This window comes from Delphinus delphis, chromosome 10 (assembly GCF_949987515.2).
Source record: "Delphinus delphis chromosome 10, mDelDel1.2, whole genome shotgun sequence".
Lineage (NCBI taxonomy): Eukaryota > Metazoa > Chordata > Mammalia > Artiodactyla > Delphinidae > Delphinus > Delphinus delphis.
In genome coordinates this window covers 32,539,553-32,556,559 of record NC_082692.2, presented here as the reverse complement: position 1 = coordinate 32,556,559, position 17,007 = coordinate 32,539,553, and the positions used below count along the sequence as shown (strand labels likewise).

The 17,007-nt window shown below is 52.9% G+C and overlaps 2 protein-coding genes across 4 annotated transcripts; one reads left to right on the top strand and one right to left on the bottom strand.

The window, feature by feature from the left end:
* Positions 1-462: 462 nt before the first annotated feature.
* On the bottom strand, positions 463-4,026 carry MRPL2 (mitochondrial ribosomal protein L2). Its single transcript, XM_060021791.1, has 7 exons — positions 3,830-4,026; positions 2,535-2,703; positions 1,834-1,975; positions 1,609-1,724; positions 1,422-1,532; positions 1,070-1,143; positions 463-711 (listed from the first exon to the last, which is right to left on the bottom strand). The coding sequence occupies exons 1-7, from the start codon at positions 3,923-3,925 to the stop codon at positions 499-501; spliced, it is 921 nt and encodes a 306-aa protein (XP_059877774.1). The 5' UTR covers positions 3,926-4,026; the 3' UTR covers positions 463-498.
* Positions 4,027-4,221: 195 nt separating this feature from the next.
* KLC4 (kinesin light chain 4) lies at positions 4,222-16,180 on the top strand. 3 transcript variants are annotated; one of them, XM_060021789.1, is made up of 16 exons: positions 4,222-4,254; positions 5,858-6,139; positions 7,142-7,372; positions 9,004-9,085; positions 9,670-9,880; positions 10,332-10,419; positions 11,512-11,613; positions 11,859-12,032; positions 12,347-12,446; positions 12,646-12,698; positions 12,912-12,982; positions 13,164-13,272; positions 13,863-14,003; positions 14,305-14,456; positions 14,776-14,839; positions 15,712-16,180. In XM_060021789.1, the coding sequence occupies exons 2-16, from the start codon at positions 5,882-5,884 to the stop codon at positions 15,760-15,762; spliced, it is 1,887 nt and encodes a 628-aa protein (XP_059877772.1). In that variant the 5' UTR covers positions 4,222-4,254; positions 5,858-5,881; the 3' UTR covers positions 15,763-16,180. The 3 variants fall into 3 exon arrangements, with proteins under 3 accessions (XP_059877772.1, XP_059877771.1, XP_059877773.1); XM_060021788.1 differs by lacking the exon at positions 4,222-4,254 and adding an exon at positions 5,047-5,161; XM_060021790.1 differs by lacking the exon at positions 4,222-4,254 and adding an exon at positions 5,077-5,161 and having other exon boundaries at positions 14,305-14,420.
* Positions 16,181-17,007: the final 827 nt, after the last annotated feature.

Here is a 17,007-nt window from a genome sequence, read left to right as displayed (position 1 = left end):
TGGCAGGGCGGGGCGTGTCCCCAACCAGCGGCGCCGCCCGCCTAGCTCTGGGGGCCCGTCGCCCGCCCGCCCGGAGCCGCCGCTCATTTCCGCCAGGCCCAGCGGAAAGCTAGGGGCCCTGGGAGAGCGCCGGGGCGGAGCCGCCGGTGCCACCTCGGCGACGCGCGGCACCTCCTCCTCCGCCCTTTCCGTCTCCCTCCTCCTGGCACCGGAAGCGCCTTCCCCGCTTCCCAAAGTCAGAATTGGGAAAGACTTTGGAGGTGATTTATTCCCCCCTCCTCCATTACATATAAAGGCACGGAGCAAGGTGGGGCGGGGGCACTGGAAATGAGAGGGGAACGGCCCGTTTTTGCCCCATACTTTGCTTTCCTTTCTCCTTCCGCCAACGGTTGTTTGCTTCTGTCCCCGCGGCCCCCCCCATCCAGTATGTACCTCCTCCCTCCCACAAAAACCAGAAACAGATAAAAATGGGGGCCATTTTATTAGAGTCCAGGGATATCAGCTTTGGGCAGCAGCTGAGGGCAGCTTCACGTAACTCTTCATGGGGGGCAGTGGCCGGATCTTTCGGCCAGCCCAGCCCCCCTTGCGGTGCCATCGCCCACTGTTGGGCCTCTTTCCCAGCCAGCGGTTCCGCCCAGCTTTGCCGATGACCCGTTTGTTATGATCAACGTTGGATACTCGGCCCACTGTTGCTATGCACGTTTCCAGCACCTGACAGAGAAAGCAGATGGAGGGGAATGCACCGTGGGGGGAAAGAGCCTGACATTGTTGAGGGCATGGACTCTTGGGAGGCTTCTTACACTTAAGGAGAGAAAGGAGAGGAGAGGGGGAAAGCACAACATAATTGAACCTGAGTGCAAGTCCTACAGTAGTTGAAAACAGAAGGCACTGTTCCCTACTCCATCATGGTGCCAGCCTGACAAGGCACGCCTAGTCACATGGCAGAAAAGGACAGACCCAGCTCGAGGCAGTTCTCAACATAAAACACCTGGGAGCTATCCTGGACAGGTTAGGTACATTCCAAAAATTCCTCCCTCGCTGATCCCTCCCACCTGCACCCCACACACACCTGCATCTGCCTCTTAGAGGGCAGCTGGATGATGGCTGTCCCATTCACCTTCCGTAGCAGCACACCACAGGTCCCTGGGAAAGGGAGAAACAGCTTTGCAACCCTCCACAGAGCAGGAGGTGGGGGGCAGATTTCCAAGGGGCCACACCCCACACACTCTGAGGAGGAGAAACACTGAAGCAGGATGCATGTAAGGTTTTAGGTCAAAACACAAGCACCTCTTCAGCCTTGTTTTTCCTTCTTTTTCTCTGCCATTGGACCAGATGTGGGCCCATGGGTTCAGAGAGTTGCAACCGCAGGTACCCCTTGGCCTTCCAAACTGTAAGATCCCAAGCAGCTCCTTTCTTCATACCTGCGGCTCGGATATACTGGGCCCCCCGGCCTGGCTCACTCTCCACATTGTTGATGAGGGTCCCCACTGGCAAGGCCCCAAGAGGGTGTGCATCCCCTTCCCGAGCAGCAACTAAAAGACAGAATTTCATCAGCACCAGAACCCTTGCAGCCTCCCAGGCCACACACATCTGGCAGCCATCTCTCACCTGCCATTCGGCCTATGTGGTCAGAGTTCAGGATTGTATCTCCAGCTTGCATGTTTTCTGTGGCAATGATCCAGCGTTTCCGGTTGCCCCCAGCAACCAGAGCTATGTCTGATGACCTGTTCAGAGTGAGGCACAGGTAAGCAGACCATCTAGGCAGCCTCACATCTCCTGAAAAGCCACAGAGCAGTCATTCAGCCATACCACCACCTCACATCCCAAACTTGCCTACAGGGATCATAGCGGACAGTGATGACCTTCTCCTCAAAGGGTCCTGGCTTGGATTGCTGCTCAGGCCGGAACCGCAGAAAGTCAATCATTCGATAACGTTGCTTGTGGCCCCCACCAATACCGTGCACTTGGATTCGGCCTGTGGTCAGGACAGTGCAGGGACATGACCCCAGTCAGACGAGTCAGTTCCCAGCATTGGGAACAGACCCATCCTAGGCAGAGAGCAGCGCTCCCCAACATTATGACACAAGCAGAAAATGATAAAAATTTGCACAGCACAATGGGGTCAGGGTGAACACCTACATGGAGCTTGGTAAAAACATAATCATGACATTGAAATTGTATAAAACATCCAGATAAAATCTCTACAAATTACTGAATTCAGTAAGTTTACTGAGAGCCATGTAACTCGTGTTCAATTTCAACTATTGTCAATTTTTGAAGGGTGTGAAGAGAAATGTCATATAACTTCCTGAGTATGTCCAGTTTTCTTCAACTACCTACATTATCTTTAGAAGCACAGACCACTTGTTTATTGCTTTGTATTCTACTCTCTCACTCTTACACACATACTACATGCAGAAGGAGTCCAATAAATGCTTTTTAATTACATTCCTCTGCCTGTATCAAAATACAGACCTAGGATCCTGCCATGTTTTTGCCCTTTACTGCTGAAATCTTCGTGTCCTTGCTCCCACCTGTGTGGTTTCGGCCCCCAGACTTCCTCATCTTCACTGGCATAACGGTATACTTGGTACGACTCTTCCAGGACACAAACTTAGCACTAAGGGCCACAGAGGTAAGGACTGGGCGGCAGGGAAGCAACATCGAGGGAGAGGGCAGCGGAAGGAGGACATTGTTTGTCACCTAGAGATAAACAGAAATCTCTTTCACTTGAAAGCTAATTGAAGGAAAAGCTTCAGAGAACCAAGGGAGAGGGCACAAAGTTTAGCTTGTAGCCTCCTTCCTCCTGGAAGTCCCAGACCAGCTATCCAAAAACTCCACCCATCACAGCTTGCACAAATACCAGTTCGGAATGTTCATCTAGGTGTATGTGTGTTGATTACCTCTCCTCATCTGATCCTCTCACCTCTCAAGTATTTCTTCAATGGAATGTTCTCCCCTTGGTGCATCTTCTTCCAAATTTGGCTCAAAACTCTTCTTCTCTAAGAAACTTTTCCTTCCCTAAACAACTCCCTTCTCCAGGGCTGGTAACTTCCATACACCCATGTACCACCATTGGCATCAATACCTTCTGCCCATTTTGCTGCATGTTTCTGAGAGTTTTTCAGATATGAATGGAGGGGAGAGATCATTTATGTCTTGTTCCCTGCTGAATTCCCAGGCTGGTTTGGTTTTGAATTTTAAGTATGCATCTGCCAAACTCTACCATAAGTCTGAAAGGTCCAGGGAGGTAAGACTTAACTTCTCTTTTCTGTAACTCACCAGTCGCCCGCTAGGAACCTTGAGATATCTTCATGTTAGGCTCCTATTCTTGGTATCTTGCCCTGAATTCTCTAATCTCAGTAGTAACTCATCCTTAATGGTTATAATAATGGTTAAGGAGCCTAGGCTTTGAAGCCAGATTACCTAGCTCCAATGGTTGGTGTATGACCTTCGACTACTTATGTTTTCTCATATGTAAAATGGGAATACAATAACTAATTTGTAAAGTGATTGAAAGGAATTCATTTATTTAAAATGTCTATTACTTATGCTTGGCTTATGAGAGACAATAAATGTTAATTATTATTGAAACTTGTACATTTGTCTGTAAAGCACTTTCACCTCCAGTATCTTGTCTGAGGAATCCAGGGACCCTGTGAGATAGCAACACTTACAGAGGAGAAAGCTGAGGTTGAGAGTGACTTATCCAAGGTCACAGGCCGGCGTGACTCCTAACCAGACTCGCATCCCCCACCTCGCTTCTCCTGGAGCCCCCTCTCCGGCTGCCCGAACGGAAACAGCCACATTCCCGGGTAAGGTGGATTACCTGGGTGTCCAGGAGCAGGCTTGGGCCGGGGACGGCGGCAATCCGGGGCGTCAGGCTCAGAGAGCCAAGAGCGCGGGTCAGTGCCCGCAGGGCCATGAGTTGGGCCAGGCTCGGCTGGGCTCAGCACGCCACCATTACCTGTAGCCAGGCCGTCTGGTGCTACTGGATGACTCTAACAGGTCCCCGTTCTGTCGCTCCTTAATGACGTAAAAAGAGGCAGTCAGAGAACCCGAGACAAAGCTGGACACACACCTCTTACGCTCCTTGCTCGCGGTAGAGCCAATCCCCGGGTGGCTCTTAGGTCGCGTGACTGTGGAACAGGCCCCGCCCCTTGGAGCCGTCAAAACAATTGCCTCGAGCGGCAGCCATGATGGATTTAAAGGCGCAGTACCGGCAAGAGCGGCAGCCAGACCGACGGACTGCGGGTGAGTCTTTGAGGGTACCTCTGGGGCTGAGAGTTGACGTCCCGCTACCTCTTTCCTGCACTCCCAGACAAACGAACAAATAAGCCCCTCCGACCGAACTTACACAACTCCAGCCTTAAAAACTCCGCCCCCCCCCCGCGATTCTTCCCGCCCCTCGGCGTCTAGACAGAGGGACAGACGGCCTGCCCCGCCCCCTGCGCTACAGACTGACTCAGTGACCTCGGGATTGACAGTCCCGTGTCCTCGTCCGTGACGCGGACCTCGGCCGTCCATCCGCACCACCTCCCGTCACCTCTGCCCATCTCACTCTATCCCCACCCTGGGCCTCAGGGCAGGTCGACAGCCTGGGACACTTCTCCACCGCATTCCCAGGCCCGGGAGACCAGCTCCCATCGCCGCGTTTCCCTGTGATCCCGCAGCCGCTCAGCAGACTTGCCGTTCTTCCCTGCATCATCGGGCGTCTGGGAGGTACCCTAAGGTGACTCCTCTCAGAGCCTGTTAGTATGTGATCATGATAGACACAAAACCATAGAAATGACTGGGCTAGGAGTGACCAGGTCTTCCTCCTCACCCTTTCCCAGACACGCCCCTTGCCGCAGGTCTCAGATCAAATCTCACTCCCTTCTTGGGAGAAAATAGCTCCCCAGGCTTGGGGTGGGAGGTTGGCTTGGGGAAGGAGGAGGGACATTGGTAGTCTTTGAAGACCTGTAGGCAGGGGAGGGAGGGCGTTTGTCCTGGGTGGGGCTCCATGCCAGGTCCTCTGGGTGGCTGTGAAGTGGTGAGAGAAGGGGTGGGAACTCTGGGCTTCTGGACTTTGGGCAGGGCAGATCCTTCTGAGTTCCTGGCTGTTTGAACAGAGTTTCCTCTGAGCTCCTGCCTGAACACCACTACCAAGGGCTATATACAGGTAAGAAAACTTCAAAGATGAGAAACAAGGCCCTTTTGAGGAAGTAGGAAGACTGCCTGAGACCTGGGGTTTCAGGCTAGTGGGGAAAGAGGCAGAGCTGACCAGGTTTGGAGATGCTGGGCTTAGCCCCGTGGGTGATGCAACCTGAAGACTTTGAGCCTCTAGGCCCCTCTCATCTGGGTCTTGTGATGAAGGCTCCTCTCCTTTTCTTCTCCCTCTCTTTCTTGGTTTAACTTTGAAAACTATTCCTTCCCCTTTTTTGAAAACTCTGCACTATTTTCTGCATACCTCTGGTCTGCTTTAACTCCATTCCCTTTGCAGCTCTCTCAGACACCCTCTGTGTTCCCTATAGTGCTGTCTCTCCTCTCTTGATTCCTTTTCCTAACCCAAGCTCTCTCTCCAGCTCCTCTTCTATTGTGTTCCTTAGTTCTAAATCCCTCTGCTACTTCTCAGCACCTTTGTTCTTTCTACAGTTTTTCGTTCAAGTCAATTTGTCTCCCTCTCTCTTTCCCACGACCTTAGTTTGTGTCTAGTGTCATCACAGGCTGCCTCCCCACTGGTCACTCTCCCTCTCCAATTAAACCACAGGGTCCCCCCCTACTGGTTCTCATCCCTTCATTTGGATCCCTCCCACCCAAGGCGCTCAGCCACTCTTTCCAATCTTTACCCCGCCTGAGCTCTGTTGTTTCTCTGTAGCCCAGGCAAGGTCCCCCAGCCAGGATGTCGGGCCTGGTATTGGGACAGCGGGATGAGCCTGCAGGGCACCGGCTCAGCCAGGAGGAGATCCTGGGGAGCACTCGTCTGGTGAGCCAAGGGCTGGAGGCCCTCCACAGTGAACACCAGGCTGTGCTGCAAAGCCTCTCCCAAACCATCGAGTGTCTGCAGCAGGGTGGCCATGAAGAAGGGCTGGTGCATGAGAAGGCCCGGCAGCTGCGCCGTTCCATGGAAAACATCGAGCTGGGGCTGAGTGAGGCCCAGGTGAGGGGGTGGAGGTGGTGCCACGTGGCCCAGGGTAGATGGAGGAGCAGTTGTCTGATTAGGGCTTTGAGGTCACTCGGGATCCCCTTGTCCTAGTAATTGCTTGCGTTCATTCACCCAGTAAATATGTATTAAGCTTCTACCATGTGCTAGGCACTACTCTCCTGGACACTAGAGACACATCACTGAACAAGAACAGCCATAAACCTTTGCCATCTTGGAGCTTACATTGTAGCTGGGGGAGGCAGACAATACATGAATAAATAAGTGATTCAGTATGCCACAATGATAACTGTTAAGAGTAAAAGGATAAAAATAAAGCAAGGAAGGGGACTGGGGCATATGGGGAGAGGATACAGTTTGAGATAGGGTGGTCAATAAAAGTCTCATTGAAAAGGCACCATTTGAGCAAAGATTTGAAGATGAGAGAATGAGTCATACAGTAAATGGGGGAAGAGCATCCTAAACAGAGTGGACAGCAAGTGCAAAGGCCCCGACCTGGAGCCTTCCCGATGAGTTCACTGAGAGGCCAATGTGGCTGCAGGACAGTGAACGAGGGCAAGCAAAATAGAAAATGAAGTTGGAGAGGTGGTGGAGGCAGGGGACAGATCCTGTAGAACTGTAGGCCATTGTAAGGACTTGGCTTCCACTTTGAGTGAGACGGAAGCTATTGGAATGTTTTGAGTGGAGAAGTGATGTGGTTTAACATTTTAAAAGGATCATTTGGCTGCAGGGTTGAGACCAGACTCTAGGGGAACAAGGGCAGAAACAGGGAGGCCAGTGAGGAGGCAATTCTCATAATCCAGGTGGGACTTGATGGTGGCTTGGCCCAGGGCGGTAGCTCTGGAGGTGGTGAGAAATTGGATTCAGGGTATGTTTTGAAGGTAGAGTCATCACTACCCACCCCTTCCTCCTGGCCCCTGCCAGTCTTGCCGGCTTCTCTCCCGCCTATCCCTCAACACTCCTATCCAGAGCCCGGCGCTCACAGGATTGCCCACCTAGGTGATGCTGGCTTTGGCCAACCACCTGAGCACAGTGGAGTCGGAGAAACAGAAGCTGCGGGCTCAGGTCCGGCGGCTGTGCCAGGAGAACCAGTGGCTCCGGGACGAGCTGGCGGGCACCCAGCAGCGGCTGCAGCGCAGCGAACAGGCCGTGGCTCAGCTGGAGGAGGAAAAGAAGCACCTAGAGTTCCTGGGACAGCTGCGTCAGTATGACGAGGATGGGCACACCGCGGTGAGCACGTGCAGGCGAGGCTGGCTGGGGGGCGGACAGCTGGGAGTCACCACAAACGTGGGCAATTGCTCCATCATCCATAAGGGCCAGCAGCCCTGCCCAGCCTGCCCCCACCTGGCAGAATTCAGGTCCTGACACCAACTCCAGATGACAGCAAGGGAGAAACAAGAGTCACTCATTCAGTCAACATTTGATCAAATGACTACTATATGTCAGGCGCAGTGCACTCTGTTGGGGATGCAAAGTAAACAAGGCAGGGTTCCTGCTCTGACAGTAATAGGTTTTTTTGAGGGGGACAGATAGGCATTTGGACAATTCCAGTTCAGAATCCTGAGCTCTGCAATTAGGGAAAGCACAGCCCAGTTGAGCAAGTCCTAAAATTTGCTCTCAAAATGTGTGGAATTTAACCCTCACTCAACAGGCATTTGTATATCTCTGTGCCTTAGGCAATGCAAGAAGATGTGTGGCAGGTAGATGTAAGGAACTACAAAAGAGAGTTTCTGCCTTCTTGAGCTTATAGTGTAGCTGTAGGAACAAGGCTTACGTGTGAGAACACGTATGTGACAACACAAACAGGAAGTGCCCAGTGCTGGAGGAGTGGTTCAGTCAGTGTGGGAGGGTCCCAAGGAGGTAGGTTCCTGGGGGCTGGAATGGTCTGAAAGATTCACAGAAGAGGCGGGGAACAGGGATGGGCAAGATTTAGGTTGGATTTTTTAAATTTTATTTTATTTATTTATTTATTTGGTTTAGGAATTGGGATGGATGTTGGTCGTCTATGAGGGAGAGGGAGGAGTTTTCTAGACCTGTGTGTGTGTGTCTGTGTATGTGTGTGTCTGTGTGTCTGTGTGTGTGTGTGAGATAGATTCATAGATAAGGCGCCAGGGCTGGAAAGGTGGTCTGACCCAGGGAAAGTGGGATGATTTGTATGGGACACACTGGTGAATCTGGGCAGGAGAGTTGCAAGTGTTTGTACAAGGCTGCAGTGCCTGGTGGGGTGAAGCATTTTTGCCTGGTGTGAAAGGTTATTCAGTGAGGATTGGGCACTACATACAGAGTTAGTGGTGGCAGATAAGGGTGTCAGGCTGAGCTAGACACTTTGGGTACGTGTCAATAAGATAGGACACACTCCTGCCCTCAGGAGAGACAGGACAGACATGTAATCAGTGTAAACACACAGGGATCAACACGGGACTATAATTACAAGAGTTGAGGGGGAGAGAGGTGGAGGGTGAGGGTGCTTAGGAAGGAAGGAAGCTCTCTGGATGTGAAGGAAGGGAAAGTCATGACATTTTGGCCGAAGCATCTCTTGTTTTTGTTTCGTTGTTATTTTTTGTTTTTTGGGCTGTGCCGTGCGGCATGCGGCATCTTAGTTCCTGGACCAGGGATCGTACCCGTGCCCCCTGCAGTGGAAGCACGGCGTCTTAAACACTGGACCGCCAGGGAAGTCCCCATCTCTCATTTTTTATGAACAAGAGAGGCCTAAGCTTGGCGGGACAGATGCTGGCCTTCCCAGGGGCAGGGACATGAACAAGGGACTAGGCCCCACCTGTCAATGATTTCATGGTTTAGAGGGGGCGTGAAGAGGCTGCTGAGGCTATCTTGGCCCAGACATGCTGCTTCCTCCCTTCCAGGAGGAGAAGGAAGGTGATGCCTCCAAGGATTCCCTGGATGACCTCTTCCCCAATGAGGAGGAAGAGGACCCCAGCAATGGCTGTGAGTTGGAGGGTGAAGGAGGGGCGTCAGGAGGCTGGTCGCAGCTGTGGCCTACCCTGAACACAGGATGCTCACCATCCAGGAATAGGCTTTCCAATTCCTCTGGAGATGGGCCAGGGACTAGTACTTTGATTTCCTCAGCTTCCCCCTTATTCATCAACATGTATTAAGCACGTAGGCTGTGTCAGGCACTGTGCTGGGCACCAGGGAGACGAAGATGAGCATGACACAGGTCTTGCCAGTAAGGAGCTCACAGTCAAGTGGAAGAGTGACCCTGGAGGGGAAGAGTATGAGCTCCTCAAGGGAAACGACCAGGTCTTTCTTAACTTTGTATCCCTGGCAGCCCATGCCTCATGCTTATTGAGTAGTTTGTTGAATGAATGGGTGAACAAATGGGATTGTGATGGGCACGGGGCAAGGGACTGGTCAAAAGAGTAGCAGCTGAGGCAGGTCTATGCAGGGAGCCTGGTGGGGGGTAGGCACAGGCACGGAACAAGTCTTGGAGTGGGGTGGGGAGGGCAGACAGCAAAGGGAGAGGCAGCGTCATCTGAGGAAGTCTCCTGTCTTTTTCTGCGACGGTGTAGTGGCCCGTGGCCCGGGTGCCCAGCACAGTGGCTATGAGATCCCGGCAAGGTTGCGGACACTGCACAACTTGGTGATCCAGTATGCAGCCCAGGGTCGCTATGAGGTAGCTGTGCCACTCTGCAAGCAGGCACTGGAGGACCTGGAGCGCACGTCCGGCCGCGGCCACCCCGACGTGGCCACTATGCTCAACATCCTGGCTCTGGTGTATCGGTGAGTACGGGGTCCTCCTCGCACGAACCTGCCTCCACGTTCCCGCCTTGATCCGCCTTTGGCTCTCATTCCTCCTCTCCACAGGGAACCTCTTCTCCCTCCCACCTGGGGGCTTTCTTCTATACCAGACTCTTATTCTTTCATACCTGAGCCCTTGACCTCAGAGAATACTCATCCCTCAGGTTTTTTGCTTCTCTCATCTCTCCTCTGGGGAGGGTCTCCTTCTCTGTTTCTGTCTCTTGCATCTTATGCCTTATGGCCTTCTCTGGGCATGGCAACTCTCAGTGTGCGTCAGTGAACCCCTCTCACTGCTCCCACCAGGCTTCCTGTCTCCTCATGGGGGGGACCCCAATCCCTAAATGTACCTCAATTGTCCCAAAGGGAAGGAAGTAAGGAGATGGCTTAGGGCCACAGTTCGGGCTAACCCCTTGCCACTTTTGTCCTCTTACAGGGACCAGAATAAGTATAAGGAAGCTGCCCTCCTGCTGAATGATGCCCTCAGCATCCGGGAGAGCACCTTGGGCCGGGACCACCCTGCTGTCAGTATTCCTTGCCCTCCTTCCCCTGTGCTCTCTCAGCTTGTTCATCTGCTTCCCTCAGCCCACTCCCTGGGGCTTCTCAGGAGGGAGGCATGAAGACTCATTTCTCCTAGGCACTGTCTGCTGATCCCAGTGGTCTCAACTCTGAGACCCAATGACTCCTTATAATGAATATTTTCTTAAAACTTAACTCGTAGATAATGTAACCAACCTACCCGTATAATTTCCTCAAAAGTTGAATGATACCCTATTAATATAAAAAAGAAACAAGGAAGGTAGTTTATAATAAAATAATATGTATAATACATTACAGTAAGATGAAAATGCAAAACAATAACAGTTGTGTTGAGTACAACAATGCTAGAAGACATAATATAGTAGTCTGATATATAATGACTGAATAACTTTAGATTTAGAAGAAGTAAAACCAGTAAGTCATTCTACATAAAAGTACATATTAGAAAAATGACAGAGCAGAAGAATTGGCGCATGCAAGATTAAAATCCAGTGTTAGAATAAGTAATAATGGACCAGATTTCTTTGTCTGTGATAAGAGAGAGAGAGAAATAACCTTAAGTAGGGATAGCATGCCAAGACAAATGCTAGATTTGTCAAAGTGGAGACAATGAGAAATAAGATATTTTTGAAAATGAGCTGACTGTGGAAAAAGAATTCCCTGTGTTATGACGCATGATAGGCAGGGATGATGTATCTCAGAAAACATAACTCCTGTCTTGATATCCCACCAAGCTTCAAAGCTTATATTCAGTGTTTGAAAGCCTGGCAGGACATTCAAAAGTTGCCTGAGCTGTCCCACACAGGCAGTACATCTGTAGCATCCTTGCCTCCCCAAAGGCCCCCAATATTTATGGCAACCAAAAATACCCTGCCTCCAGAAATGTCTAAAAGTCTATTTAGAGGGTGATACCACCCCCATGGAGAACCTCAGAGCCACGGGGGTCAGTACTTTCCCCTCCGCCGCCTCTGATTCGGGTGGCAGAGTCCACTTGTCTAGGCGTTGTGCAGTGTGGGGCCCTGCTGTTCAAGGTCCTTTGCATCCAGTTTCTGATGGGGGCAGGCCTGTCTTCCTAGGTGGCTGCCACACTCAACAATCTGGCTGTGCTCTATGGCAAGAGGGGCAAATACAAGGAGGCGGAGCCGCTGTGCCAGCGGGCCCTGGAGATTCGAGAAAAGGTGCCTGTGCCCTCTGCCTGTTCTTCCCTGTTGCGGTGACCCCTCGTCCACCATCTCTCTTCTGATCTACCCTTGCCCCTCACTTCTTTTCGTCTCACCCCCCATCTCTGCCTTATTCCCTGTTCCATCATTCCCTTCCCCCTGCTCCCTGCATGGGCACATGCACACACACACACATGCACACGCACACACACACAAGCACACACATAGTCACAGCCAGCCGTCTGTCCTTTGTACTCCTCCAGGTCCTGGGCACCAACCACCCAGATGTGGCAAAGCAGCTGAACAACCTGGCCCTGTTGTGCCAAAACCAGGGCAAGTATGAGGCTGTGGAGCGCTATTACCGGCGGGCACTGGCCATCTACGAGGGGCAGCTGGGGCCGGACAACCCTAATGTAGCCCGGACCAAGAACAACCTGGTGAGGGCAAAGGTGGTGGGAGGAGGGAAGGGGGAGCATCACAGTCTGGTACACTGACCTCATCGCCTTTGTGCCCAGCTCTGGGGCTGCCTTTGGGCCTGAGGGGTCTGCTTCCTTCCCATGGGAAGGCAGAAGTTCCGTAGCCTCTTGGGAGTGGAGTGGAGTGGGAACACCCTGGACCCTGCAGCTAGACAAAGAGGTGTGAGGTGGATCTCTGGGGAAAGTCATAAAGAGACCAAGAAGTGGAAATCCCAGGCCTGGCCGAGACCTTATCTCTACCTCTTGCTCCTGTGTTTTTGCCTTCCTGCCCCCAGGCTTCCTGTTACCTGAAACAAGGGAAGTATGCTGAGGCTGAGACACTCTACAAAGAGATCCTGACCCGTGCCCATGTGCAGGAGTTTGGGTCTGTGGATGGTGAGTGGTGAGGGCCTGGGCAGGGAGCTGCAGGGAGGAAAGGAAATGCAGACCAAAGGTTGGGGGGTTGACCACAGTGGTTCCCAAGGGGGAACCAGACCCCTTTAGTCCAGCCCTGTCGGCCTCTGGGTCCTGGCTCCCCCGTACTGTCCAGCTCCATTCTCTAACCGTGCCATCCCATCCCATGTATCACCCCCAGACGACCACAAGCCCATCTGGATGCATGCAGAGGAGCGGGAGGAAATGAGCAAAGTGAGTGGCGCGCCCAGCCTGGGGAGCCCGAGGCTACCAGGGCCTCTGACTTACTCCTGACCCAGCCCAGCTCCTCATTTCCCATCCAAGCACCAGCCCCAGGTGCATGGTGCCTTCCCCAGCCCAGCTTGCACCCCGGCCCTGTGCCAGCTTGTACCCAAGCGTCTCGGTACTCTCATCTCTGGCTTCACCTCCCCCTCTGTCCTCCTGCAGAGCCGGCACCGTGAGGGCAGTACGCCCTACGCCGAGTATGGAGGCTGGTACAAGGCCTGCAAAGTGAGCAGGTGAGCTGCGGGTGAGCAGCCGGCTTGGCCACCGATGCCCTCCATCCAAGCCTGGCTTCCGGCTTCCTGGACCTTCCCCTTCTTCCCTTGGACCTTCCCTCGGCCTTAGCTCTGCTCCCTCTCTCTCCTGCTTGTTTTCTGAGTCCATCTTCTTTTCCTTCCCTGGTCTCCCCTGTCACAGCCCCACAGTAAACACGACCCTGAGAAACCTCGGAGCTCTGTACAGGCGCCAGGGAAAGCTGGAGGCAGCTGAGACCCTGGAGGAATGTGCCCTGCGTTCCCGGAAACAGGTCAGAGACCAAGAGGGGAAGGAGGTCTGCAAGGTAGGGCCCTGGGGACAGGATGGAGGACCACTGAGGCTGCTTGTGACTCTCTGAAGGGTAAGAGGAGAGGCTGAGGAGGAAGACAGGACAGGCAGGTGAGACTCTTTTGTGACCGTGGTTGTTTTTTAAGTGTGTTCTTACCCCCTACCTGCCCTTTGTGCTCAGGACTCCAAGGTTCATTTCACTAAATGGGACTATTATGGAAAGCCCTGCCTTTTGATAATGTGAAGAATCTTCTGAGGCGGGGCACGGGCAGTGTGGGTGAGAGGGTTGTGGTTGAGGGGAGCCCTGAATCGGAGTTTCTCAAGTTGAGGGTCTTGACTCAGTGGGTCCTGAAATCAGTTCAGTGTGGGCCTCGGCTAAAGATGGATGTGTATCTTTATGTAGGAACGCATTGCAAATAGAAAAGGTGAGTGTCTCCTTTCCAGTATGTGTGTACTGGGAAGTCTCAAAGAAAAATGTATTCTTTGTTGCGGCTGATGGTGAGAAAAAGTTTGGAAGCCCCATCCTGAGGAGTTCAGAAGTGGGAAGTCCCAGCTCCTTCCTTTTCCTTCCAGGGCACTGACCCTATCAGCCAGACCAAGGTGGCTGAGCTGCTTGGGGAGGGTGACAGTGGAAGGACCTCCCAGGAGGGCCTTGGTGGCAGTGTGAAATTCGAGGGAGGTGAAGATGCCTCAGTGGCTGTGGAGTGGTCAGGGGTAAGTCTGATCGTCGCCCCTTGATCTCTCCTGCCTCTCCTGCTGGTGGTGGTGAGAGGCTCTGAGCCTGTAGGATGCGTGTAGGATGTGCGTGTCAGAGGGGATGTTGTCCCCGTCCCAGTTCAGTTAGCCCATCCCTCTCAGGGGTCTCTCTGCAAGCCAGCTGTTGACCAGGCTCTTGTTTTCAGTCGCTGGGCTTTTGGGGGGAGGGGGAGGTGTGCAGAATAAATGGCAGGAGTGGACTCAGAGGCCAGTCTGCCTGGGATCCCTTTAGCTTCTGTTCCCCATCCCTCTCTGGCAGGATGGCAGTGGGGCCCTGCAGAGGAGCGGCTCTCTGGGCAAGATCCGAGATGTGCTTCGTAGAAGCAGCGAACTCCTGGTGAGGAAGCTCCAGGGGACCGAGCCCCGGCCCTCCAGGTACACACTGAGACTGAGATATGGCAGAGTGGGCAGGTGAGCCCTGGCCTCCAACTCCGCTTGGCCCCTCACCTCTGGAGGAGAAGAATCTTGGAGAGAAACATGGAGGAGGTCACTGGGGTGGCTGTGGAGAGAGAGTGTGGGAAAAATGGGTGCCCCAGTGCGGGGACAACAGTACCTGAGAAGATGCTGGTGACTGATGAAGACAAGAGAGTGCATGTATGTGTGCGGGGGCGGGGGGGTCAGATGGTGGGGAGGCAATGATCTGAGTGTGTATGGTGGTGCCCAAGAGTCCCAAGCGTTAGGGCCACCCATGGGAAGCGAAGAGGCCTCGATTCTTTCTTTTCCATTGTAGCGGCAACATGAAGCGGGCAGCCTCCTTGAACTATCTGAACCAACCAAGTGCAGCACCCCTCCAGGTGAGAGCAGTGCTCGTGAGTGTGTTGGTGGGTGAGAAAGAAAGGATAAGCCCAGTGGGGAGAGGGGAGAGTCGAGAATCATCTGGGATGAAGGCTTTGCCAGGGAATTGGAGGTGGGCAGACAGGAATCAAGCAGCTTGTTGGGGGTGGTGACCACCAAGGGACAGTTTCGGGCCAGAGATAGTAGCAGATAAATTAATCAGGAGGGGAACAGGAATGAATGTTCTCTAAATGGGTACTTTGGAATTATGAATAATTCAGGAATGATTTGGGGATACTAATTGGTCTCCTCCTATAGCCACCATACTCCTCACCTTGGGGACTCAGCAGTAGATGAGAAGGGAAAAAGAAAAAAAAAGCATTAACTCATCTCCATTTGAGAAAACAGCAATGACTTTTTTTTTTTTTTTTTTTTTGGAGAAGAGTTCTCTGCTTTATTTCATTAGCGACGTCAGTGAGAAATTATGCAAAGGATGTATTGATGAGAATTAGTCTCTATAAGGTTACCCCGAAGCACTTTTACATCATGATATTGTAGAGATCGTATAAAGACTGTACAAGTTATATAAAAAGAAATGAGTCTCTGTTAAAGAAGTAGCAATGACATTTTAATGGGAAACGACCACCTGTATCAACACATTCAAAGTATATGCCAATATTCATGTGGTTCTTCCAGGTATTTTCTCCACCAGATTGTGGCCTTCTGGGAAATCGTAGCAAAGACTAAACAAAGCCCAGAGCTTGGGGTTGAGGTTACGGGCTCCATCCTAGGTCCAGAGAGAGACTGCAGCCATGAGATGGATAAGACTCCAGGGGACAGTCTTTGGGAGGCTGAGGTCCCTGGGCTGATGGCATGCTATTGTCTATTTCAGGTCTCCCGAGGCCTCAGTGCCAGCAGTATGGACCTCTCTTCAAGCAGCTGACATTCATCCCACCCCCCCAGGTCTGCTGGGTCCCCCACACAGTCCTCACAGCATTCCCTATTGCTCCTGGCTCTTCCAGCCCCAAGGTGGGACAGTGAAGGGGGAGCAGTTAACCAGAAGATTGCTGCTGCCCTTAGGGTCTCAGCTCCCTCCTCAGGAATCCCCCTCAGGAAGGACCCTCAGGACATCCTCTCCCCACCCTGTGGTACTCTAGAGTAGCTAGCTCTGCTACTAGGGGCCCCAGAGTGGGTAAGGAGCGGGTCTGCACCTCAGAGATGCAGCCTGCAGCTGGCTTTTCTGTCAGAGGGTTTGGGGCTGGCCAGCCAACCTGCCTTGCCCTGGCCTCTCTTGTTCCCTCTGCTGCCTCACTTCAGGTCCGTGTATTTCACTTTACCTAAATAAAAGAATCAGGTAACCATTCAGCCACTTGAGTCCTAACTGAAGAGGGTAGGAAGCAAGGGTGGTGTTGGGGCCCCTCACAGAAGGGTGAGGGGCAGTGATGGATGGGGCAATAGGAGGAATGTTGCTTCTTGGATCTCTCCTCTCTTCCTTCCCCTGTTTGTATCCTCTCCAGCAGGGCCTGCAGGCAGGCGTCTGGGGGATGGGGGGAGGCCCACAACCCAAGGAGAAGGTGCTGTGGACTGCGTTGTCAGGGACATGTGGCGGCCATGTGGCAGGACCCTGGAGTCCTGGCGCCACTGCTCCTGGCCTGTGAGGCCCTCTGTGGTGGCCCCTCCTCCTCCCAGCTGCTTGGGGGAAGGGAGGTCTAAGCAGGCCTGGGGGGCCCTCTGGAGCCAGAGGGGGATGAGGCACTTACTATCCATACCCTCTCGGCATATCCTGGAGGCCCAGCAGCAGCTGGGGCCCATCTTCCAAAGCTTGACTCCTCCTGACCCGCCTCCTACACCCCTTGCTGCTTTCACAACAAAGAAAGAATGTGGGGGTGGTGGCGCTGGGGGTGGGGGGCGCCTGGAACAAGGGCTGTACTGGGCCTCCCCACAGCTGGAGACTTGGCCATGCCCTGACACAGCCCAGACTGCCTGGAGATGGACTTGGGATGAATCTGTCAGTTTAACAGCCTTCAGCCTGGTGTTCAGAGAGCCCAGTCTCTCTCTACCTTTGGGTTCAGATTGGTCCAGAGCCAAACCAGACCCTAGCCATGCACTGGTCCTCTTCTTCTCCAGGCTACTTCTCTCCTGGGGCGCCACAGTATCTCCAGTTTACCTTGCTTGGGGACACCAAGGA

Excerpts from the sequence above, each read along its gene's own strand:
- MRPL2 (XM_060021791.1), bottom strand. The coding sequence starts at position 3,925 with ATGGCCCTGCGGGCACTGACCCGCGCTCTTGGCTCTCTGAGCCTGACG. Across the intron at positions 1,725-1,833 it reads GTCCGCTATGATCCCTGTAG|GTCATCAGACATAGCTCTGG; the intron begins GCAAGTTTGGGA and ends CACTCTGAACAG. Across the intron at positions 712-1,069 it reads CCTCTAAGAGGCAGATGCAG|GTGCTGGAAACGTGCATAGC; the intron begins GTGTGTGTGGGG and ends TTTCTCTGTCAG.
- KLC4 (XM_060021789.1), top strand. The coding sequence starts at position 5,882 with ATGTCGGGCCTGGTATTGGGACAGCGGGATGAGCCTGCAGGGCACCGG. Across the intron at positions 12,983-13,163 it reads AAGGCCTGCAAAGTGAGCAG|CCCCACAGTAAACACGACCC; the intron begins GTGAGCTGCGGG and ends CCCCTGTCACAG. Across the intron at positions 14,004-14,304 it reads TGGCTGTGGAGTGGTCAGGG|GATGGCAGTGGGGCCCTGCA; the intron begins GTAAGTCTGATC and ends CCTCTCTGGCAG.